The 27,080-nt window shown below is 35.7% G+C and overlaps 1 protein-coding gene across 2 annotated transcripts; it reads right to left on the minus strand.

Moving 5' to 3' along the window:
* Positions 1 to 322: 322 nt before the first annotated feature.
* LOC121420424 (glycerol kinase-like) lies at positions 323 to 26,793 on the minus strand. Of its 2 annotated transcripts, none has more exons than XM_041615050.1 (16): positions 26,634 to 26,793; positions 21,831 to 21,904; positions 16,357 to 16,541; positions 15,920 to 15,999; positions 15,260 to 15,397; positions 14,601 to 14,710; positions 13,865 to 13,967; positions 12,880 to 12,947; positions 10,048 to 10,171; positions 7,801 to 7,879; positions 6,637 to 6,733; positions 6,072 to 6,156; positions 4,886 to 5,006; positions 4,262 to 4,393; positions 2,879 to 2,965; positions 323 to 1,044 (listed from the first exon to the last, which is right to left on the minus strand). In XM_041615050.1, exons 1-16 carry the CDS (start codon positions 26,706 to 26,708, stop codon positions 935 to 937), a joined length of 1,668 nt encoding a protein of 555 aa, XP_041470984.1. In that variant the 5' UTR covers positions 26,709 to 26,793; the 3' UTR covers positions 323 to 934. The 2 variants fall into 2 exon arrangements, 1 of the variants encoding a protein (XP_041470984.1); XR_005970757.1 differs by having other exon boundaries at positions 977 to 1,044; positions 2,804 to 2,965; positions 26,634 to 26,792.
* Between the last annotated feature and the right edge of the window lie 287 nt (positions 26,794 to 27,080).

A 27,080-nucleotide genomic window follows, 5' to 3' on the forward strand; every position in this document is an offset into this window, starting at 1 on the left:
AAAAGAAGCTTTTTAACATGGGTCTTATGGGTATTTGATTGTTTTGTGACACATGCGAGCAGCTGAAACAAATGAAGCCAGATTATAACTAATAGTGGGCTATCTAAGCTGTGACATATACCGCCCTTTGACAAAGTAACAAAATCGTAATTTGAATGATTATTCCAGTGAAATATAAGGCCCTGGACTAACATTTAGCATGCAAGAAACTAAACTCGAACATGAATGCTAATCACAGCCAAAAATACAATCACAATCATTATTACAATGATGATTCAAGATTTACGTGTGAAAATGCCCCAAGTCATTTTGGTCTGAATTCACAAAGGCTTTTTTAGACCATGGCTGGTAAAAGTGATTTCACTTAATTCAATGCGTATATGCTGGATATGGTCCAATAATGAATGCACCCTTTTGCCACACAGTGCTAAATTGATGTCTGTCACAGGTGAAGATCTAGCAGGATTAGACACAATAGATTTGATAGGCTATTGTGCATAAACAATATGACCCTTGAAATGGTATTGTGTTCAACCTGGCTAGATCTGGTCCACTGGTCTGTTACTAAGCTTATGTTACTATATTAATGAGCCAACATGGTTAAGATAGACAGTGAACTCATTCAAGTCATTAATTCAAAACAGTTGGTGCATTAATGCTGCACCCTTAATTGATAGCATTGCTAAGCATATAGTGATAAAAGCACACTTTCATTTTTAGGTGCTTTCTCCATTACTGCACTGAATTAGGCAAAATAAGGTTTAAATTGACCATGGATTTAAGATCACCTTTCTGAATTCAGGCATATGTTATTATTTCACTGAAATAAACACTCACTATACATTCATACATGTAGGTAAGTCAATTAGAGGCAAGGAAACTTATGGTTAAACATGGCATGATTTAGAGCATTATTGACACAGATGAAAATGAGTTAAAGAAATTTCTTTATGCAGTATGCAAGAAAGAGTATAGCGGCTGATGATGTCACAATGGTGGTGACTGTCTGGATGTTGATGATAGAGGGCAGGCAACATGTTGAACCTGTGTGAAAGAGATGAATGAAGAGAAGATAGAAGATATGAAAAGTCAATGAGAAAACAGATGAGATATGGAAAGAGTTGTTTATGCAACAAAAAGATGTTTTAAGGAGACTATTAAGTACAAGTTTACAAGTTTATGATTATATTATAAGCATGCAAGTCAGTGTTAAAGTAATAAAGATGCAACAAGCACAAATTTTTCACAAAAAAATATATAAATTTTGGAAATTCTTAGGCCAGTTTCCTTTTGAATTTCCATATGGTATATTTTAATAATCGCTTCTCAACTGTATTATGCCATTTAGTTCCCACAAATTAGTTTGGGTTTTCTTTTTTAAAGAAAGGGGCATGAAAATATGTACCATACACATTATTGCTACAACTGATAGAAGAAATGAATATATAGTTATGTTAGTAAACTTTATAAGAAAACAAACATTTAAAAGGTATACTATAAATATTCAACTACTGAATTTTATTCTTAAAAAGAGAACTACAAGTATTGACAAATCATTAAAATACAGTAATTGATAAAATGCAAGTATTGGCAATACAATTCAAACATTCAGTAATGACATCATTTCTTTGCAAATTACTATGGCAATATCTGGATAAATTGATATGTATTGCAAAACACCTCCAGATGACAAACAATCATTAATAAAGACAATTTTAATTCGAGAAGAGCTTGACATTGGAATGATACTCCATTGAAAAACTGTCACAACAGTCCTTGGTTTTGGTCCCTCTTTCATGCACTTCAAATAATAGTTGTATGATTCTATACTATACTTATTTGATGGATTTTGAAACCACCACAATCATTAGCTGCATGATTGTAAAAGCAGGAAAATAATGATTTGATGAATTAAAAAAAATTGAGCTAGTGTACTCAAGTGACGCCTCTAGAATAAACCACAGAATCAATCCTGTGTCAATGATTATACTAAAAGGGGATAACCCATATTTTGGTCTCAAAGACGACAAAAGGAATTTAAATAGGAGTAAATCTCAGAACCAACCCCAGCGCTGAGGAAATTAGAGTAAAATTTAAAGTAAATTTAATGAACAAGTGTCATAAATTATGAATTAACCCATCATATAGGTTCAACACCCTGCATAATACACAAAATACTTATGAATAAAAAGTGAAATAATAAACTGGAATACATCTTATTGATAGGTAATCGTTATAACCTAACACATCATTTGCTTCTTAGACAATAGTAGCTCCTCTGCCATTTTCTCTGGATATATGGTTAGGATTGTGACAGTTTTTTTTCTTCAGAAATCAGGTTACATTACTGAGGAAGGCTGCCGTCAGTAGCTGAAAATTTTGAGGTAACTCTACAAGATTCTTGTTTGGTGTTGGGATCAAAAGCTGATTAATTTGCTATTTTCAACCCACACAGACATAGGCGGCGGAAGCAGGGGGGACATGTCCCCCCTAAATTTGAGGAGGGGGGGGACGGTTCCCCCCTAAAATTTGTTGTTGATGTTGATCTTGTCAAAAAATTGTTGGTTGTCCCCTCCTAAATTTTTTGGCTTCCGCCGTCAATGCACACAGATGAACTTTCAAGATTGTATAGGGTCAGGGTTGTGGTAGAGTGTTTAGAGGTAGGGTTTTTTTTCTGTAAGAAATGTGTGGGATTTCCACAGGGGCATTTGTTGCAGGAGCAAATGTCACGGCACCCATCATAACCTATGAATACAAGACATTAACATTAAAAATATATCAAAATTGATTATATAAGTCTTACATGCAATGAACTGATTATGTAATAAAGTTGATTGTCCAAGTATAAGTGGGCAAGAGGTAGATGATCATGCTTCACCTTTGGTTGCAGGGGTGTAACTATGCCCCTCCCAGTTCATTGATTTCTGGATGGCGAGCTTCCACTTGGCGTAGTGCGACTCACGGACTGCACGGGAGATAGGAAAGAGATAAAGGAGAATTGAATTGAATAGCCTGTATTATGAAAATCAAGTAAGTGTATCAGTGTTAACCCTTTGAACCCGGAATTATTAGGGGCGGCCGTGACCTATACCCTGAATTATTTGCCCATAAATGACTTATCGACCACATTCACATAATCCCCCATGCTTCGAGACCCAACGGCATCTTCCCCCGCTAGTACCCGGACCGAGCCGGCTGAAGTTGTTTAGCTTCTCGTAGACCTAGTCTACAAACAGAAATATCAAATTTAGTGTCTGTTTAGGGCTCAAAATCACTGTTTTCACCAAAGTCAGATATACCAATTGCTTCCCCATAGTAAGCACGTGACTCGCCGCGTATTACACCATGTGTTACCGCACATACGACACGAGCAACCACAAAAAAGTGGCATATTTTGGCCATTTTTTAAGCCAAGTCCTTCCGAAATCATTGCCGACATTGACTGAAATTATCGACTAAATATTCCTACACGTACTAGAAAGATGATGTAATTTTAAAAGATCACCTGACATTTAGAATCCATGTTTTTGAAGTCACATGGCTGTAGGCCAGTATTCCGGCCTATAGGGTATTTGTGCGTTTTCTGGCAGGCCGGTATTCCGTCCTATCGGGGTCAAAGGGTTAATGCCTGGGCCCCGGAACACTGACATCCTTACTTAATTTTCATGATTAAAAGGAGAATTGAATTGAATTGAATAGCCTGTATCATGAAAATTAAGTAAGGTTATCAGTGAATAATGCCTTGGCCCCGTAACACAAAGGTTAGTGATTAATCACTAAATAAAATGGCCTATTAAGATCTTCGTTGCATGCGCATATTGTTCAATAGACTGATTAAGAACCAATCATAATGGTTCTTTCAAACTAGTGATTAATCGCTGACCTTTCTGTTGTGGGTCCTGAACCACAAACACCATAATTACCACCATAAACAATGACCAGTGTTTATGTTTCAGTGTTAACAGCCCAAGCACCTAACACCATATCAGAGTGAAATATACAATTACGGTCTTTAGCAAAGACTGGTGTAAAGGTACATGTATCAGTGTTAACTGCCCAAGCACCTAACACTGTATTGGTGTCAGATATATAATTAACTGGCGTAGAAATATAATTATTAAAACCCAAAGCATCTAACACCATATTTGAGCGAGATATAATTACCATTTTCTTCAATGACTGGTTTAAAGATACCAGTGTTAATGGCCAAACCACCATCTATACTAATATTAACACCAAATTTTGAGTAAGATATGATTACCATCTTCAGCAATAACCGGTGTAAAGGTATCGGTGTTACCAGCCGAGGCATCTTCTATCTTCCATACACCTACAGCGTGACCGGCAGCCATTGCAACACCCAAAGCTGTGGTCTCTGGCATTGATGGTCGAACTGGTGAAAGATGAGGAAATTTATTTATAAGTTACTGCGAGAATACTTACACGTATATATGCTAAACATGATACTATAAAACATGTTCCAAATCAGGATTCAGGGAACAATTTTGCTTACAAAATTTGATGAGCATTTTTAATCATGAGAGATGATAATGGTGATGATGATGGTGAAGATGATGATGATTGTGATGATGGTGATGATGATGATGGTGATGATGATGAAAATGATGATGATGCTGATGAAAATGATGATGATGATGATGGTGATGATGATGATGATGATAATGATAATGATGAGGATGATGATGGTGATGATGATAATGATGATTGATGACGATGTCAATGACTATGATGATGATAATGATGTTTATGATTACGGTGATGATGATGATGACAGTGAAGTTCATAATTAAATGAAGATGGTGATGACGATGTTTATGTTAACCAGCCCAATGATGATTACTATCATTTATATTTATATCCTTACCAACAGGAATGTTGAGTGTATCTGCTTGTAGCTGCATGAGAAGATTATTTTGAGTCATTCCACCATCAACCCTAAGCTTCTCTAGGGGAATACCAGAATCTTGGTCCATTGCATCTAATAACTAAAATAAAAAGAAGCACAGAACAATTCATTTCTGAAATATGATTAGCAGTATCGGCCGTTGAGGATACATTTCAACAATTTTCAGTAATGTCCTCTTATAAAAACATATTGTCCAAATATGGCATCTAGCGCACTCTTGCGGTACTATTTTTATTTCATTTCAAAATAGCCCATTGGGCACTTAATTCACAAAACCTGGACAATAGAAAGCTACAAACAAAAATCATATCCTAAAATTTTTGGCCCATTTCATGCTTTAGTAGTGGATATTCACTTTTGATGTAAAATCAATAAATCCATCCAATAAAACATATTTTCATTTTCACATCCTACACATAATAACTTTTTAGGGCACACAAAGTCATATAATCTAGTAATGATTGATGAAATGCAATTACCTAAACTAGAAATACAGTATGCTTTTATTCTATAATTTGAATTAAGACAATGCAAGGCATTAAATTGATTTAAGGAGTTTTCATGGGGAATCTGACACCATTTGGATATAACTCCCCCACAGAAGAACAAGATTTATGAACAGCAGACTTTATGTAAGCTACTAGATATAATAACAATAATCATAATAATGATAGGCATTCATATAGCTCTAGCTATCTAAAAATGTTCTTTTCCGATGCTCATTGTTATTATTATTACCCGGGCTTTAGCTCGAGCTGCCTTTCAGCGCTCAGTAAATTCAAGGAATCAATACTGTCAGGTAACAATTCACCTCACCTGGGTCGAGAGCAGCACAATGTGGATAAATTTCTTGCTGAGGGAAATTACGCCATGGCTGGGATTTGAACCCACGACCCTCTGTTTCAAAGTCAGGAGACTTTTCCACTGGGCCACAAAGCTCCACAGTAAAGTCAACCCAATTTTCCCTGGCCTGACAGTTGCCCAAAGCTAAACAGGCTTGGTCAAAGAATATCTCGCTGGGACACCAAGTTTGCTTGCCCCTAAATATCTTATCTATAACAGGCATGTCCAAGGCTTTTTTCACAAAGTCTGGAGTCAGCAAATTGTCCATCTGCCTTTTAAGAAAGATAAATCAATTTCTTACCTCTCTGGTTTGATAACACACTGCTTCTAGAACAGCTCTAGCTATGTGGGCCTTGGTACTGAACTGAGTTAGACCACAGATAGTTCTATATAAAGAGACCAACAGAACACAACAATAGACAGCTTTATCCTTGATGACATATGACTTATTCAAAATTAGTAAGGTATCTAATTTAAAAATTTAGGTTAGACAACTTTGAAACAGCCAAAACTCATGCACATTGTTTGGTTTACATGTTGTAAAAAATAAATTTATGTTATGAAAATGAGACTGCAATAATTGACCATCAAATTTGTAAAACAAATGATATAACTTTTGATTTCTATATCCCTGGGTAATGCATATAACTGTTTTGTGAAAAATAAGCAAACTTTCAATATGTTATAACATTATTATTTTACATCCAATTTTGATGAAATTTTTTCTATCAATTCAAATGAACTTTTTCCTGGGGTGGACTTCATCTTTAATTTCATTTTAACATAAAACCTTTTTATCTCTCAGTTAAACCACCCCTTTGATATGTAAGTGTATGTGGCAATGTTGGTATGTTAGGCAAGCTTACCCTCTTGCATCCGCCTCCCAGTAAGGAGCGTAGAGACCAGAGAAAGCAGGTACAAAATACACACCACCATTGTTATCAACTTCTTTAGCCAGCGTCTCTGTGAATATAGAAGAGTTGCAATGAATTACCGGTAAATAGATAAGAAGAAATAAGGGAGATATGAATCTATTCACACCTTTTCCTATTGCTGTTTTGCATTAACTGTTCCTTTCTATTCTTTTTTCTATCTTAATACTACTAATGATAATGGTCAGTTATTGTATAGCAAATAACACATCAAATAATCTCTATGAGCTTCAGAAAACAAAGGAGAGGAAGAGAAGTGTTGATGAGTTCATTTTGTTGAGGCTACATGAAGGTACAATTTAAATATGTTTTAAGAGCTGTTTTGAATTTGTTGACTGAGTCGATCTTTTTCAGGGAATTTGGGAGTTTTTTCATTCTTCTTTTTTTATCTTCTACCTCTTCTCCTAATCCTTTTTTGTCCTTTTCCTCCTCTTACTGCTCCTCTGTTTTTCTTTGTCTTCTCCCTCTTTTCCTGCTACTTAATTTCCTTCCTCTTCCTCATACTCTTTCTTCTCTTTTTTTCCTCCTCCTCCTCTTCTTCCTCTCTTCCTTTTACTAATCCTCCTCCTCTATCATTCTTTCTCTTCTTCTTCATCATCCTGCCCTCTCCTCCTCCTCTTCTTCCTCTCTTCCTTTTACTAATCCTCCTCCTCCTCTATCATTCTTTCTCTTCTTCGTCATCCTCCTGCCCTCTCCTCCTTCTCCTCCTCTTCTTCCTCTCTTCCCTTTACTAATCCTCCTCCTCCTCTATCATTCTTTCTCTTCTTCTTCATCATCCTGCCCTCTCCTCCTCCTCTTCTTCCTCTCTTCCTTTTACTAATCCTCCTCCTCCTCTATCATTCTTTCTCTTCTTCATCATCCTCCTGCCCTCTCCTCCTCCTCTTCTTCTCTCTTCCTTTTACTAATCCTCCTCCTCCTCTATCATTCTTTCTCTTCTTCGTCATCCTCCTGCCCTCTCCTCCTTCTCCTCCTCTTCTTCCTCTCTTCCTTTTACTAATCCTCCTCCTCCTCTATCATTCTTTCTCTTCTTCTTCATCATCCTGCCCTCTCCTCCTCCTCATCTTCCCCCTCCTCCTCCTCTTCTTTTTTAATACATACCAACTTCTGGAGCTGTTTTGATGATGCCCAAGTTATCTCGTAACCACCTCACTGCAGCACCTGTTACTGCTACAGAGCCCTGTAACATCAAATAAAACAAGATGAAAATCCATACTTTATTGTTCGAAATAGACATGAAATGAAATACTCCGAAAATTTGCTTTACCCGATTGATCGTGGGCCTGGCAGCCGCTGTGTAGCGCCAGATCGACAAGGCTCTATCCCTTTAATCGTTGAAAGCCAGACAGGGTACATGTAGCAGCACCTCCCATCTTTTAACGTATTTTGGTCTGACATGGCCAGGGTTTGAACCCCTGACCTCCTGGTTGTGAGACGGACGCTCTACCAACTGAGCTAACACACCGAAGTTTAGATACAGAATCAAATACAAACATAGAAGAAAACATATGCTATATCCTCATATTAGAAATTACTTTTTAGGAAAGCTGAGAGCTCTATTTTAAAGCTAAGACAATGGTGGAAACCGTAAAAAACAGTCTCCTAAATCCTACATAGGGAACTCTTTCTAGCCAAAAGAAGTTTGCAACTTTATAATGAATGTACATGTAAACTCTAAAATAGAAAATTTACTAACTAAACTTTAAGATGATATACAAAAAATACTTTCATAAACCATTGATAACATGATATACTTGTTCATTAAGAATATCAAATCCATATTAGATACCACCTCCACTACTCTCTCGCCACTATTAGGAGTATTTTAGGTAATTTTGCCTCCGACGAAGATTCTGCTAGGATCAAAAGCTTAGGCCCCTTTTGACTCTCCACTATTAGGAGTACTCAAAGAGATCTCATTTGTAGATCTGCTTGAGTATTGTGGCCCAAAAAATTAGTCTCTGGACTTTGAAACAAAGGGTCATGATTCAAATCCCAGCTATGGTGTTATTTCCCTTCAGCAAGAAATTGATCCACATCATGTTGCTCTCAACCCAGGTGAAGTAAATTGGTACCTGGTAGGATTCATTCCTTGAACGCTTTAATAGCACCTACATGGCAGCTCAGCTATAAAAGCCCGTATTCTATGCATATAACTGCACTACATGAATGGACCTATTATTATTCTTCTCTACACTTGGATATCATCTTTCTTATCAATTCTCCATCATTGTGCATGCTATTTACATGTAAGAAAAAAGTTGGATCAGCCCAATTGGGAGACATACAATGCAAACACAAGGCTTCTTACGATAATGAACATTGGTAGCGCATGTATATGTATTATGGAACACATACATTGACCTTCATTTTAATGACTTTCTCATGAAGTCCCTGTTTGCCGTGGGTAGTTAGCCTCAACAGTCACATACACATACATGTAGCTCTACATGTACTTCACATGGCTGTGCATACATCATTAAAATGAATGAAGTATGTGATAGCAGGTGCATTAATATGGTTCATAAACTCTTCACACACCGGAAAAGATTATTCCTCAAATATACCTTATCTTCTCTCATCAAACATATCGAGTGTCTGGACTTTGAATACTTGTAGTTGTACATGGCTATTAATGGTTTACATATATATGTCTCAGAATGGAACACCAGAGATATTCCATGAGATAGATCCAATATTTCACAAACTGTAGATGAGTGCAATACAGGCCTAACTAGTGGAATATTTATGGCATTTATTATCATATATCCCTCTCAAAAAAAATTAAATTGATTGAGCAAAATCATGTCATTCCTCACAATCAATTAATATGACCTCAATTCAAAAGATCATTTTAATATAGAAATGGGACCTACATGTACATGAAGATTTCAATGATGTTACATCTATGTACTACATGTATGTAGTATCACTGTGCGCTATGATGCGCACTGTATTGCATGGATTATTGTGCGAGTTGTAGAGTTTGCTCAATAAAGAAAATATTTTTTTCATTTACGAAATGGCTATTTCCACCTTTTACAGTTTATTTTTCTTTTAATGCTTCGATGAATTGACAGAATTTGCAGCAAAAATGTTTAATTTTTTAATGAGTCGCCATTACATGTATTTCCAATAATCAAGACCAATGTGAAACACAATTCTAAATAAAAAGATATTCTTTTTATTGAGAATGAGATAATTGTAGCATCATCATATTTCCTGAGTTTATATCAATACATTATTTCCATTCATTTAAGTCATTTTATATTTGTCATACGGATTCTATTGATGTGGGATACACTTCAATGATCATACTCTAATCATGGCAAGATCAAATATAATTACCTCAAGTGCATAGATAGTTGGAGCATCTTTTCCAAGTTTATATCCTAGAGTTGTTAATAAGCCATGCTTGGAGAACACTCTCTCTTCACCAGTGTTGTAGATTAAGAAACAGCCAGTTCCATAGCTGTAACAGACAGTGTTATACATGTATCATTAAAATCATTATAAGTATTAGGATTACTTTTGAAAGATGAAATCATATCGAAACAATCTTCATGGTATTTCAAGCATAGACATTAAGTATAATTTCTGTGTCTACTATTTTCAAATACCTAAAATAATGATTACAAAATATTGGAGCATGATGATGATGATAATGATGGTGACGATAATGGTGATGATGATACAACTACTACTACTACAACCACTACTACTACTACTACTTGTGGAGCGTTGTGGCCCAGTGGATTAGTCTCCGGACTCTGAAACAGAGGGTCGTGGGTTCGAATCCCAACCATGGCGTAATGTCCTTCAGCAAGAAATTGATCCGCAATGTGCTGCACTCAACCCAGGTGAGGTAAATGGATACCTGGCAGGAATTTATTCCTTGAAACGGCATAATCACACTGCTAAAGCCAGGGTAATTATGCTGCATAGAGCACTTAGAGACTTCTGACAAAGTATTAAGCGCTATATAAGCAAGTATAATTATTACTACTACTGCAGCAATACTACTACTACTACTACTTCCACTACTACTACTATTACTACTAATACTACTACTACTACTAATAATAATAATAATACTATGAATCATATTACTAACAACGAAAACAACAACAACAAATTTTTAATGAAACATATGAATTATAAGACAAATAAATCATAAAACAATATCTCAATTTTAGCCATTCCAAAGTTAGCATACATGTATCCCAATTCGGTTTGATTGATGGCACAGAAAGTATAATATGTAACTTTTAAAGTTAAGAAGTTAAATATTGGGTATACTCCAAGATGCGTTTGCCCATTGACCCCAATATTTAAAGTTGACTGCTAACTGTATATTTGCCATACGCAAACAGTTACATGTACTTCTTTGATTTATTTACACACTGTCATAAATTACATGTACAAGATCAAAGTAAGGCATACAGATACTGATACAATGTCAATGGAGATTTCAAGTCAATACGCTGTAATCAGATAATGGGGATATGTAGTCTTTGATAGAATTTTGTAAACCAAAGACACCCCCCCCCCCCCTCAACCCCAACTCAAACACTCTTGAAATCTATGTCATTCCTTCAGTATTGAATAGAATGAAATAATCTGCAAATATGACCCAAATTCAAACTAATCAATCAAATAATATATTTGCCTGGTACATATATTGTATCCCCTTCTAATTGAATTGAAAATAAAGCGACAATCTGTCTTCTGGTATTTGAGTAAGGAAATCTATTTTTTGCCTTAGGTTTTCTTTTCTTTTGTACTCTTGTATTTCAAAACTGGAAAGAGAGTTACTCTAGTTTCTCTTCATCGATTAAACAGTAGATTTTTCCATTTTATAGAAGACTTGCATGGTTGCATAAATACATGTACGTTGAAATAAAAAAGGGAAAAAGATAATGAAAATAAAAAGAAAAAGGTAGGGGAAGAAGAAAAAAAGGAGGTGATGGTAAGAGGAAAGGAGGAATGGACGACGAAGATGAAGAAGAAATTAAAGGAAATAATAAGAAGAAAAACAAGTAAAAGGAGGAGGAGAAGGAGAAGGAGACAAAGAAGAAGAAGGAGAAGACAAAGAAGAAGGAGAAGAAAAAGGAGAAGAAGAAAAAGAAGAAGGAGAAGACAAAGAAGAAGAAATAGCAGAAGGAGGAGGAGGAGAAGAAGACAAAGAAGAAGGAAAAGGAGAAGACAAAGAAGAAGAAATAGGAGAGGAAGAAGAAGAAGAAGGAGGAGGAGGAGGAGAAGAAGAAGAAGATAAAGAACAAGGAGAAGAAGATGGAAAAGAAAAAGAAGACAAAGACGAGGAAGAAATTGAAGAAGACAAAGACAAAGAAGATGACAAAGAGGAACAAGACGACGACAGAGTTAATACGACAGAGAAGAGGAGGAAAATTTTTAAAGATGAGAAGGAAAAGGACGAGAGGATAAAAGAATACAAATGACAATGAGGAAGAGGAAGAGAAATAATAAACTAAACTATCCTGTTCTTTACTTTTCCTTTCATCGGATGGTAATTAGGTCAGAATACACAAACACATAACTTTATTTGCTGATTTTCTTCAAGCTGATCAATAAAATAACTTGCTTGCAAATCAAATATATTACATGGTTAATATCCCGTATCCACCCCTTCTAAGTCAACTATTTAAATAAAATGAAAATATCTTTCAAATATTTGAACAGAAATACTGTCTATAGAATACTATAGAACTGTACAGAATTGTATTATTTACTGGGGGCCAATAGTTTACAATATACAACCGAAGGAAAGTAAACTGACTTTACAACAATTACACACATACAATATGTCTAGAGCTCATAGTGCTCAAGTACAACCAAGTAAAATGTGTTTTTCCACCTTCAAAACACAGCAGTGTAATTGCACTGATCATGTAAATGATAATCCATTAGGACATTATACAACAACTCATTGAGCCTGATTAGAATGTGGTCAATTTTTCCTGATCTACTTTTTGCTGCACTCAACCCAGGTGAGGTGAATGGGTACCCGGCAGGATTATTTCCTTGAATGCACCGAGCGCTGAAAGGCAGCTCGAGCTAAAGCCGAGGTAATAATAATGATAAACAATACGCCTTGGAATAGATTATTTCTAGATTGATGGTGCTATATAAATCCCTATTATTATTATTATCATCACTTACGTATTTTTAGCCATGCCTTTCTTGAAACAGGACTGTCCTACTAATGCTGCATGCTGATCTCCAAGAATCTGAAATGAAAAAAAAATCAATGGGTGACTGAGTAGTAAAGTATTATGAAGAACCTTTTCAATATCACAAGCTTTTTTGCATGATACATCAAAATCTGATGAATTCCCCTTTGGCTTATACATAAAATTAGCTGTGCAATATCATGTCGTATTGGAACTTCTCGTCAATAATAATCATAAAGATGAATATAACAACATTGAGTGGCATTTCTTTAAGAGAAACAAGGAACAGTTCATTCCCTTTAGCCGATATTGCACTCATCTCTGTTTCTTACAGTATTCCCAAACTTGCAGAATATTTCTAGTAACTCATTCTGAACAATCCAGTTATAATTTAATATATGTTAACACATTGACTACAGAATCCTGTCATTTCCCATAAGTACACGGACAAATCCTGCTCCAGTACACAATGGGTTAACATGTTGAATACTGAATTCTGTGATTCCCATTGGCTCTGTACAGGGAGCTTCAAGTTGGTTCCAGTAGGCCATGGGTTAAAGGTAAATGCCAGTTTTGGTAGCGATATCAAAATGAGTTTGTACAGAATCTGATGAAATGACCACCAAAGTGTCTGTTTATATGAATAAAAAATATGTGCCGAAGGATTCTGGAAGAAATTGTGTAATTGCTGAGAAATCAGCAAATAAGCACAGGATTCGGGTAGAGCGTCGGGCCCGACATTCAAACCAATAATTATACACTGTCCCACATGCGCTTATCTGTGCTGGGGATCTTCAGTCTGAACATTTTTCAGCGTGGATTTCAAGATTTCACAAAGTTCAGTTTATGTAACTGTACCAGATCTAGATCCTCAATGATATACTGACAATTGAGCCTGGTTTTACAGACTTTCTCATGAAATCAGTTTTTACTGCAACTACTGGAATTTCTCATTAATCAAGATGAATTCTTACCCCTCCGATGGGGACTCCCTTGAGGGCTGTATCAACCAGTTCACCATAGATCTCAGCAGAGCTACGAATCTCAGGAAGAATACTCTTAGGTACATCAAAGAATCTAGGAAAAAGAAGAACAATATGCACCATTTATACACGTATAGTTCTTAAAACTATTTTTTTTTAAGCATTGCGGCCAAACGGATGATTCTCCCGACTTTGAAACAGATGGTCATGGGTTCAAATCCCAGCCTTAGAGTTATTTCCTTCAGCAAGAAATTGATCCACATTGTGCTGCACTCGACCCAGGTGAGGTAAATGGGTACCTGGTAGGATTAATTACATACTTTTTAAGTGCACTGAGCACTACTGATGAAGTAGTAACTCAAGCTTAAATCTGGGTAATTGGCTTATTGCAACCTCTGGAAAATCTGTCTAATGTCACGCTGCATTTTGTTCCCCCAACATAGCACAGATACCCTGTTCAGTTGTTTGATCATTCAAGGAAGTTTTTCCACCATTCAACCATTCTTCCCATGTACCCATCATAACACCCATTAAGGATATAAACAAGAAGGATTAATTTGCATTAGTTTCATCCAGCACTTTGAATGAAAACTCTTTACAAAGCTTTTTTTCCTCCCCCCCCCCCCCGTAAAAAAGTACATAAGTATAGACGTTTGAGACATAGACATGAAAAAAAATGATAAACAGCATTTTGAAAATGAGATATGAAGTGAATTCATGTCCTTACTTGCAAAGCTCATCATCCCACTGTAACTTTGTTACATTCATAAGCATGGTACGACTTGCATTGGTGACATCTGTTATGTGTAGTCCTCCCTTTAAACCTCCTGTTAGATTCTAGAGCAAGTAATCAGGAAAAAACATGGGATCATTTATACCCAAATGATGCGCAGGAGTGCGTTGGTATAGAGAGGTTATCTTTGGTATGGTCTCGACAGTAATGCTTAAGTTATTGTATGATACACACTGACCCACACAAGAAACCTGTGCATCATTTGTTCTATGGAACAGGGAAGTTTTATTTAATAATTAATCTGATGCATGACCTCACAAAACCCCAAAGTAGCTTTGATGAACAGGATATCTCTGCCACAGCAGCTTTCTTTTGTGGAATAATTTTGCCAGTATGAAATTATAAGAAATATCTGCATATAATCATCAGGGACTTTCAAAGCTTATCTGAAATCTAAACCTTCCTAGCATTATCAGTTCTTAGCACTGAAACACTCATCCAAACTCTATTTTTATATGCCTTGGGAGTAGAATACTTCTAAATAGACTGTACTATATAACTGCCTATTTTTTGCTCACATTTTAAAGAGAACTAAAACAAAAGTGTCTCCTAATCTCATAAAGGAGATATCTATAAATTGAACTTAGACATACCCATGTCAGCCAGGAGTCCACCGTTCCAAACATACATCGTCCATCATCAACGGCCTTCTTGACTTCTGGAACGTTGTCCAGTAACCATCTGACCTTCACTGCACTGAAGTATGTTGATAGAGGTAGTCCACAAAGAGGCTTCAGGAGTTAGAAAGACAGAAGTATTATCAAGATATGACTAGATGCTTATGTGTGTGAACAGAGGATTATCTAGTCCACAGAGGGGCTCAAGAGTTAAAATATACAGCTTATTATCAAGATATGATTAGATGCTTTGCATTTACAAACCAAGGTAGTCAATGAGAGGGGCAATTAAAGGAGCTTTTAAAAAAATGGTCATTATCAAGATTTGACAAGATACCTATGTGCACAAACAGAGGTAGCCATACAGAGTGGTTCAGGAATAAAAAGACTACATGCAAATGAGTATAAACACAGGTGGTCCACAGAGGGATTTCAAGAAGTGAGAAATAAAATGAGAGGGAGTGAGTGATAGCAAGAGAAAGAAAGAAAGATGGGGAAAAGTAAACGCAGCAAACTGGAGAGGAAGAGAGCAACAGTTACAGAGTTAGGGAGGGGGAGAAGAACCAGAGAGAAAGGCTAACAGAAAGAGGGAATTAGAATGAGAGAGAGAGAAAAACCAATACCGGTAGAACTTACTTGTAAATGCTCCTTGGTCTTGGAAGGTGTCTTTGCTACAAGCTGATCAACAGTGGTAGCTGTTCTAGCATCTAGCCAAACTATCAAGAGAACAGTGCACAAGAAACAAAGTAAAGAGAGATGTTCTTGAACTGACGTGCATGTCACTGATATTTATAGAGAAACATAGAAATGCTATAATTTTGATTGAATTTCAAATATTGTATTAAATTCACTTATAAACTCATTGTTAAAGTGGACTTGGCCTTTATAGACATCATGTTTAATACAGAATGCAGAGCTATCTATATCTTTACAACATACCTTTCACTATTATTATTAAGTCCCAATACGCACAAGCAGATTTTTGTTAAAATGGTAAATTATAATACATATTCATTTATTATTATCATCATCATTATTTTTTTAACCACTTGATACCGCAAAACATAACTTACGGACAGCAGGATGCAAGGGCTCCCCCGTTGTCCTATCCCAGACAATGGTAGTCTCCCGCTGATTGGTGATCCCTACGGCTTTGATGCCCGCTGGATCCACCCCTTGACCTTTGAGTTTCTTGACCGTTTCATTGATGCATTCTTTGACCGTTGAGAGAATCTCTTTAGGGTCCTCTTCCACCCACCTGGTAAAAAATAATAAGATCAAACGTTTTCAAAAGTGATAAAAGCAGAAAATCTTTGTAACAAACTATAACAAAAATAAAACTTTGAATTCTATAGACTTTTAAAACTACTATACTTTAAACCTTCATTGATGCCACCTTCTACTCTTGTCAATAAACTCTTTCGTAAAAAAAATCCTTTAGCACATTTGTACATGTACATAAAACATTTCCACAGACTTATCCTTGAATCTCCTTTGTACGATACATTAATCCTATAAAGTTGAATTGCCTTTATAATACATGTAGGAAATGGGCACATAGGACAACAGATCATTACTAAATATCGTCATTATTTTCACCATTATCATCTTTCTAATAGTTTTTAATCTCCAAGATGGCAACATTATACATAATTCCTTTTGTTATATTTAAGTGATTGCTAAAAGAGTGTGAATGTGAGGTTATTGCCCCAAAGCAATCAATTTTTGGAATTTTAGGGGTATAAGGGTATAAAATGTTGCCTTCATGTATTTCCTATGCTGCTCTGTATTTATCACATCTGATATTGGGCTAACTGCATTCACTGATGGCAATTACAAAAAAAATATTATAATAGCAATGTTGAACACTTTTTTCTCTTTACAATTCACTTAACGACCATCAGAATGATAAGACTATAAATATCATTTAAAACAAACCTTCAAATTCCATGTCACATGTATCATTAAAGAAATTGTTTAAAAGTCACAGCTGATATCAGGCCAGCTCTATACATGTAGTATAATTACTGATCAATGGTAATTAAAAATACCAAAATAATAATAGTGACAATGTTGAAACATTTTTTTATCATTTCATTGCATTTCAGCTCATTTGACCATAGATTATATTATCATCATGGAAAATTATGAACAAACATGTTCATGTAGGCTTCAAATTAAAAATCATAGGCAGCTTTAAATATATGTTTAAATTGTAACACAAAATACACTGTATAAAGGCGTAAAACATTGAACAAAAATATGCTACTGGGAGTGCATTTGGAAGGGGGAGTGATTCATTGTTGATTTCTTGATACGTGTACCCCTTGAACTACACACTGCCAATATCTCTAAGGGCCAAGCCAATTACTATAGTACCTGCTACACACATTTCCTAATCAAATTAGGATGCAGGACAAAATGCCTATGGACCTAGGATTTGGCTGGTTGCAGCTATTACTTGAATAATATACATGCATAATATATGGACCCTAGCTACTACCAATGGACAGAAAGGAAGGAAGACAGAAGCAGGCATTTGGTATTTTACCTGAAAATACCAGTAGTAGTACATTTCCCTCTCGATGTATTATTACCGAATTTATGTTAATGCAATGAAGGTCTATGTATTTATTGTCTCATGACCATTGCCACTTCTACAGAATACATCTGAATGTATGTAGTTTAAACCAACAGAGGAGAAACAATGAAAGCAAAATGAAATCACCCCCCCCCCCTTCCACTGCCCCTGCCTATAATACAGTGCGTATCAAAAAAAGTTTACACTTTGAACAAAATCCTGTAAAACTATGCATTTGTAATATCCTGAAGATTTGTCCACATTTCAACATTGGTACAGGTCCATTAAAGCAAATAACGATATAACTGTCAAAAAATATTTCCGCTTGAGTGAGCACCACTTACTTTTGAAAAGTAAGTGAAAAATGATTTGCGCAGAACGAAATCGAAATAGTTATGCGAATAAAAGTAGACCGTAATCAAGAAGAACACATGGAATTTTGCTAGTAAAATTGATTTGAAGATATCTTCTACTTTGTTAGACTTGTTTCCTTGCCCAAAACACTTCGAAGAGTGCATTTCGCCCTACCCCACTCCCCCACACACCGAGCCCATCGTGACGATATTTGCTTTACACTGAGGTGTGATTTACATGGAATGGCTTAAGCTTGATTTTCATTATGTTTATCATTGCTAAAATTGAGAAAAGTTTGGAGAAACAAGTATTCAATGAAAAATGAAATGTAAACCCACTTTCAATGATAAAAAAATGCTGGAGATGTCTGATATAAAATTTTTTTCAGATTCAGTTATGTCCTCAGATCTAGCTGGCACAAATAGGGTAAAGGTTGTGCTTAATAAGAGTTGAAATTTCACTATGGGTGGCAAAATTGTTACAAACTGCTGGAATGTATCCGTTTTATTTCAATTGACTAAAAGTGCAAGGGAAATGTATGATAAATGTTTCGTAGGGTAAGTTTGATTTCGCCCTTTCCCCTTGACACAGCATGAAAACGAGCATTTCTGCGCAAACAGATTTCTGCGAGCTTTACAGAAATGGACAGTGCTCACTCAAGTGTAACATTCTGACAAAACTTTTACATTCATTGGATAGATGAGACCCAAACCCAAGATTATACTGCAAAAATTACCCACATGTTGCATATTTTTAAATTCCCAGGGCTTTTTCAAAGTGTAAACTTTTTTTTGATACGCACTGCCCCTGCCTATAATATACAAGTCACATAACCTTTCTCCAGACTCATTTATTCAATGGCATGCCCTGGAAATCTGAGCAGAGAGAGGAGAGACAAGGCTATCTCCTTGCTTTCATTGAAACCAATTAATGCACCTGTCCAGCTGTAAAACAGTGAACACAATTTACAAGTGTAGACTATGATCAGACCCCAAGTTTTAGACTACTGCTTGGACAAAATGCCTTGATGTCCTGGCACTACAAGTACAAGAAATGAACCAATAAAAATTGGGCAGCAAAAAATAAAATAATGATGAGTAGTGGTTCCTTCTGTTTATTTTAATCATTTATTAAACTGCTTTCTATTAAAGGGGAATGAAACCTTTGGAACAAATAGGCTTGTGTAGAAACAGAAAAATCAAAGAATAAGAATAAAGAAAGTTTGAGAAAAATCAGACAAATAGTGAGAAAGTTGTGAGCAATTGAATATTGCAATCACTAATGCTATGGAGATCCTCACATTGGCAATGCGACAAGGATGTGTGATGTCACTGATGAACAACTTTCCCTTTTGGTGGACTATAAATTCCCTCAAAATGTCTCTTTTTGCTTTTTCTTATGATGATACAAACTCTTTATCCATGATGTACAGTATTCTTAAAAAATATGTATTACATGCCCTCATGTAGAAAGAACACATGATTTATGGATAGATGTGATAAAAGAGGCAATTCTAGTGAAATATATACTAAAGTAATGGGGAGAGTTCACAAGTGACATCACACATCTTTGTCGCATTGCCAATTCGCTATCTCCATATAGCATTAGTGATCGCAATATTCAAATGCTCATAACTTTCTCATTATTTGTCCGATTTTTCTCAAACTTTCGTTGATCTCTTTCTTTGATTTTTCTGTTTTCACACAAGCGATCTTGTTTCAAACGTTTCATTCTCCTTTAAAGTTTTCTATTATTTTTTACTTGTGGCCACTTAAAATATAGAGCTGTCTGGATTTCCAGCAAGAGAACAATTGGATTTAGATTAATAATAATAATAATAATAATAGCGGTATTTATAAAGCGCCTTTTGCCTGAGGATACAAAGCGCTGCTATTATTACCCGGCTTTAGCTCGAGCTGCCATCACCGGCGCTCAGTGCATGCAAGGAATTAATCCTGCCGGGTACCCATTCACCTCACCTGGGTCGATTAGATTAGAATTGTAAAACAATTATATCCAAATTAGCATTGAGACTACAGTGTATGCACACATACGATACCGACTCATATGAAATAATATTATCACAAATGGCTCTCCAAGTTCAATGCAAGATACTAAAACACCCCCCCCCCCAAAATAAATACGATCCTCCATACACAGCTCCCCCCCTCGACTATCCCACCCCTTTCTTCCAGAAATTTTGAAAAAAGACCCTGTTTTACAATTTACCAGTGCTACCAGCATCCTTGGCTTTGGTCCTTGGACTCATAAAGCAGGCATGCCTAAAAATTTTGAAATTGTTTTCTCAGCAGGAAGTGCATCATTTTCTTTTGCCTTGGCCTCTGTTTGTGGATTGTAAATGCAGCTGTTTATTATCATTGCCAAGTCCAAGCTCAACAATGATAACAATACCAACTACATGCTAACAAAAACTCATCAAAATTGAATCTCAAATCATGAGATCTTAATAATCACAATATTCACCTAAATTCGAAATTTATGAATTACAAAAAGCATGCTTACTCTGAATTTCAAATGGGCAGAAAATAGCCCTGTAGGCTTGCTTTCAGTTTCTCAAAATGTGTGAGAGAGAAGTGAGTGAGCAAAAAATAGGATTTTATTTTCGAACATTCTCCTAGAAAAGAATATCCAAGTATTATTTACTATATATGTGTAGAACAAAAAAGCTTCAAGAAAAAAATTAAAATAAAGACACAAAAAGGAGGAAAAAGAATTTGTCACTAATATGAAACTGATATAGACCTACAGACACTTCTGTTTATAGAGTCACCTCCCAAAACATCATCATCATCATTGCCATCATCATTGTCACAATCATCCTCCTCCTCATCATAATCATCATGACCATAATCGTTAATATCATTTCATCATCATGATCATCATAATGTTCATTATCATTACCATACTCATCATTGCCATCATCATCATTGCCATTATCATCATTGCCATTATCATCATTGCCATAATCATCACCATGATCATCATCCTACTCCTCCCCACGTCCTCCTCCTTATAATCATCATCATTATCATCATTTCCATTATCATCATCATCATCATCATCATAATCATCACCATAATAATTTTCATCACCACCATTTCCATCATCATCACCATCATCACGTTCATAATCATTGCCATCATCAGCATTGTCGTAATCATCATCGTCATAATCATTACCATGATCATGATCATCATCCTCCTCCTCCTCCTCCTCCTCATCATCATCATCACAATTACCATACTCATCATTGCCATCATCATTGTTACCATCATCATCATCATCCTACTCCTACTCCTCCTCCTCTTCCTCCTACTCATCATCCTCATCATTATCATCATCATTGCCATCATCAACATTTTCATCATCATCATCACCATCATCATTGCCATATCATGGTCTTCATCATTCTCCTCATCACCATCATCATCATCAATATCATCATTGTCATCAACATAATCATTGCCATCATCATCATCACCATCATCATGATCCTCCTCATCATCTTGATCATCATCAACATTCATCACCATCATTATCCACCACCATCATCATTGTTTCTGAACTTTGAGGGTGGGTGATAAGACTTACCCTTCATTGGGGAAGGTTTGTTGTAATTCAATTTGATGATGAGCAATCAGTTCAGATGTTTTACAGGAAAAGACCTGTAGTGAAAACAAATTTACACTATGTAGGTACACGTACAACTATGCACCTAGGAAGTAAAAAGCAAGGAGCTTTTATATTAAAAGGGTACTCAGTACTCACAGTTGAAAAATAACATCATAACAGCAAAATACATGTATGCACTGAAAATGTCATCAAAATGACAAAATCAGACAAGTAGCAAAAACTTATGACATACAAATTTAGCATTATTTCATTGGAACAGTTCTATGCACAGCTTCATGAATTTACCAAGAGCAAGCTCATGATGCCATATCCCCGGTTACATTATTCCCTTGTAGGCCTATGAATATAAAATCACAATCATTCAAATTTTTGCCCTCCAAGAATGAAACAAAAAAATGAATAAACTACATGTATGTGTAAGAAAATCTCATTTTTATTAAACAAGGGAGATATACCTAAAAACAGCTACATATGGCACATGTGTAAAATATGAAATTAAAGGAAAAGAAAAGTGGGGATATGGAGCCCTATATAATTGACATAATCCCAAATCTTCAATCATGATGCCGTACATTTTAATACATTCACAAAATATTGTTGAAATTCAAAATTCAATAAATTTTATGTATTTTTCAATAACATTTTGATTAAATTTTTAGTGTTCTGGGGTGGTATTCTGAGATCCATTTTATCTCAGATAAAATAAAATATTTCATCTCCGTTAAAATCAGTGAGATAAAATACCAACACCTTTAATACCAAATTGGTATCCTGAGAGCAATTTTATCTTCGTTTTATCTCTGGATTAAAGACACTCCTAAAATTCCTATTTTTTAATCAATATCCAATGAGAAACACACATTTATAGCTCTCTCATGGAAATCCATTCTGCCAAGTGTGACAAAAGAGTGAGATTGCAGCATCAATTCATTATTAAAAAATCACAATACTCTCAATCTTTTTTCGAAGTCTATATCGCATCTTTTCAAGCATCATTTCACAGACAATATTCGTCAAGAAAAGTCTCATAATTCCTGATTGTACAGGAATAACGATATTGTTCTCAATATACATGTATCATTCTTCTTTATCATGTCAACATTTGGAGTTACATGTAATTCACCTAGAATTTATTTCTAGGTGATAAAATCAATGTCGCGGTAAGATAAAAAAAAAAAAAAACCTCAGAATACCGCCCCAGGTTTGTAAATTCTAATCCCTTTACATTCATAGAATATTTTCTGCCTGTAACCCAATATTTTTTTTTTTGCAAATTATGTTATTAATAATTAGACTGCACAAAATACAGACACATCAAATACATTTTCCCAAATTAAATATGGTCAATTCCATTGTGACTTATGGGACATTTGATACCTTTTTCCACATTACTGAAGTACATATCTGCAACAGTAGCTGCACAAACATGGATATACTTTGTTTATCTGTAAGAAGAATACTGAAACTTACTACATACAAAAATGTATGCTTGCAGCTTGGTTGCATAGGGTGCTATGTCTTCAGAAATGTCATTGTGACTTATGGGACATCGATGGACCACACAAATTGAGCTCTTTTGTTCAAAGTGCCATATCTATCTCAGTTTTATGACAATGTTTTTAAATTTGGACTTGGAGATTAACCAGTGATAGTGCTCACAAACAGTACTTGAATTGGACTTGATTCATTTCATTTCTTTCAGTAGTTGTGTGCAGTCATGTGTGACTTATGGGACAAGTGAATGTGACTGATGGGACCCTATCTCATTTCATGGAATTTACATTTCCTCTCAATAACTTTTTAAGTCAAACTTAATTTCAGCATGAAGAAATATTCCCTAATAACATGACACCTTTAATAATTCATGCCATTGTGTCAGAAATAAATTCAACAAAGGGCAGAAACATCTTTTCATGCACTTCATGAATATAAAGGGGAACATTAACAAAAAAAAATTCTAACTTGTCAGCAAGCTTTAAGAACTGTAATCAAATAAGTACAAAATAATCAATAAACAATTACAATCATAAATATTTAGCAAACAGATGAAAATGAACAATTAGAATAATAATGGACACACTTTCCATTGTGACTGATGGGACAAAATGATAGGACATATTTGTTACAGATGGACAAATAAATGTTGCTTTTCTCTATCTGTGTCATACAGAATGGTAAGAAAATGGCTTTTTCAGTGTATTGTATGTAAGCAAATTAAGACATTAATGCTGCCATGAATATTCTTGTTAACATTCTCTGTCATGTCGAAAGCTGATATTTTTCATTAGTTGTTGATGTTTATAATAAAATAGATATCAGTGCACATGCAAATTTTTGACAAAAAACATGAAAATTTTGGCATAAATTCTTCTCTTTTTTTAATTATTCTACTATCTATATAAAGCTACATGTATAGTAAAAAGTGTATTCATTTACATGGAAGATTTTACCATTGTGACTGTCTCTGCAAAAAATATTAAAATAATTGATTTTCATGAAAAATCCAAGATAGCCACCAAGATGGCCGCCAAAGATTGCCAATTTTGAAACCTATGGGACACAATTTGGCAAAGGGTACATCAAGATTCATTAACTATACACTTTAGGCAATACAAAAAAAGTTAGTTAAATACACATGTAATATATCATGGGGTGCACCATATCACAAATTCTTTTTTTGCCAGCTGCTTGGGTTGTTATGTCATCTCTTTCATAGAAATTCAGAATGCCTGTATAAAGGACATCACCATTTATAGAGTACCGAAGCGATGATGTCAGTTGCCATGGTGTCATGGCGGCCTGGTTCTAAAACAAAATAACCAGGGGGCCGTTTCATAAAGCTGTTTGTAAGTTAGGAACAACTTTAAGAACGACTGGTGATCCTTTCTTACATGCTAAAACATTGCCAATTTATGATGACATTTACCACAAGGATCACCGGTCGTTCTTAAAGTTACTCTTAAGTTACGATTAGCTTTATGAACCAGTGCCCTTTTACAACTTTCAGAATTATGGTAACAACCAGGGACAACACACATCACCATTTTTGCAAATACAAATAGGTATTGACGATCATGCAGGCTCTGCGACTCAGTTTAGAACTGGCTGATTCGATGTCATGACATCGTGACATCACACTTCGGTACTCTGCAAATTGCGCATGTTACTTTCTATTGGCAGGCGACAGGAATGATTCTAAGAAAACTTGATTGCAAGGTTCTGAACAACTTTTTGGCATTTACAGGGGCTGGTAGGGAGCGCTGTATGTGCCCTTTTAATATCTCTGCTCATGGTAGCCTTATGCATCTGAGGACTGGTGCTCTTATTTCGACAGGATCCATAGGATCGCTCAACTACAAAATTTGTGACTGATGGGACATTGCAATAAGTTTAGTTTCCATGGAACTATATACCAAGTTCACATCATATGTCAAACAGTAGATGCATACCCCAAGGAGACAAGAAAACCAAGAGAGTGATCTGGACCTTAAAAAATGAATAAAAGCTGGGGTGAAACAAACTCAATTCACCTGTACTCAAGCTTTGCATTTTAGCGATCATATTCAGTTTTCTCCTTTTTGGGGGATGGGCACACAATCCAAACTTCTTTTTTTTGTTCCATGCACTGCCTATGATATTCTGACTGTTTTTTTCTGACAGTCAGCATACTGTTCTCCAGCTTTTAAGCATTCTCATCTCACTCTTTGATGTCATGGACAGCTTTAAGGTGGCATGGTTTAAGAACTGTATGTGTGACTTATGGGACATGTGACTTATGGGACTTAAATGTATGTCCCCCCAGTATAGCTATTTCAAGTCCAATACAGATGCAGCTTGATTTGTTGAAGCAAGCATGTACTGTGGTAGATAAAAAAGTTCAATACTTGTCTGCAGGAGTCTATGGCAGCATATGAGGGAAACTTAATGCTTAAAACTGTGACTTATGGGACATCAAACATACATACATTGAAATGTATTTTGTGCCTCACCGTTTCACTGCAGCATGTAAAACAATAGAGCTAATGGTAAATTACTGCTTGGAGGTCACATGGACAGTGGAATTTTTCATCAGCACCCTTTGCATGCCAGGAGCCAGGAATGGGTCAAAGTTGTACAATTTCTATGAAATCTTAGTACCAAAGTGCAACAGACTGCACATTGTGTATTTTATGAATGAATGAGGGTATAGTAAATATAATTGTGTTTTTGTAAACCTTAAACTGTATACTTTTAAACAGAATAAACAAAATTGCTCAGAAAAGAAATTTTTGAAAATGGAAAAATGCAACATTTGGCTGGAATTGACCATATGTAACATTACATGTTTTAAAAACATTAATTGGTCTGATACATTAATTGGTCTCATACTAGACTTTGAGAACGTGGCATGTGGCAATACTTGCAGTTGGGTTTATCAAAAAACAAATATAAAACACACCATCGGGAGTCTGAAGGGCAAAGACAAGGGCATACAATACTACATTGCATACACTCAATAGTATAGCTCAGCTCATTCAACTTCCCAGACACTCATTCATTACACACCACACGCACAAGTCAGAATAAACACGGCGCATTCACATCAGCGACTGTACTTGAGGTGTACCCTCAGACTATCCTCCGGGGAGTTGCGGCTAGTTTTACGGCGTGCATTCCGCTCGGTATCGTATTTCTCCCCAGTACGAATCAAACACAGTCGGTATATTCTACAAAAATATATGAACGAAGGAGAGAAATTGTACAAAAAAGTGCATAACGTACCAGAAACCTTGTACTGCTTGTTCCCTGGTCAACTGCACCAACCAAAGGTCCAATATCTTTCAGAGTTTCTGTCATTTTGTTCAAGTTTTATCAGACGAAATCGTGCAGCCGTGACAAGTCAAGAGACACACCTCCAAAACGCCTTCTTTCGATATTGCGATAGAAAATATTGCTCAATCGATATAAAAGAGGGAGGGCTCGGGATCGGGAGAGGGAAAAAATGTTTCCACATCTCGATTTTGCTAAAATCAAATTAGATGTGCTTTGGGCCGCAAGTCATTGTTTTACATTTTGAGGCGGGGAGAGCTAGGGTATCGGGGGGAGGGAGGGGGTAATACAATATTTTGCACCCCAATTAAATTCATTTATTTCATTTTTTAGTGATTTCAAATTGATTTAATTCCCATTAAATCATATATTCTTTATTTATCCTTTTCTTTTTTCTCG

The sequence above is a fragment of the Lytechinus variegatus genome, chromosome 8 (assembly GCF_018143015.1).
Source record: "Lytechinus variegatus isolate NC3 chromosome 8, Lvar_3.0, whole genome shotgun sequence".
NCBI classification, from domain to species: Eukaryota; Metazoa; Echinodermata; class Echinoidea; order Temnopleuroida; family Toxopneustidae; genus Lytechinus; species Lytechinus variegatus.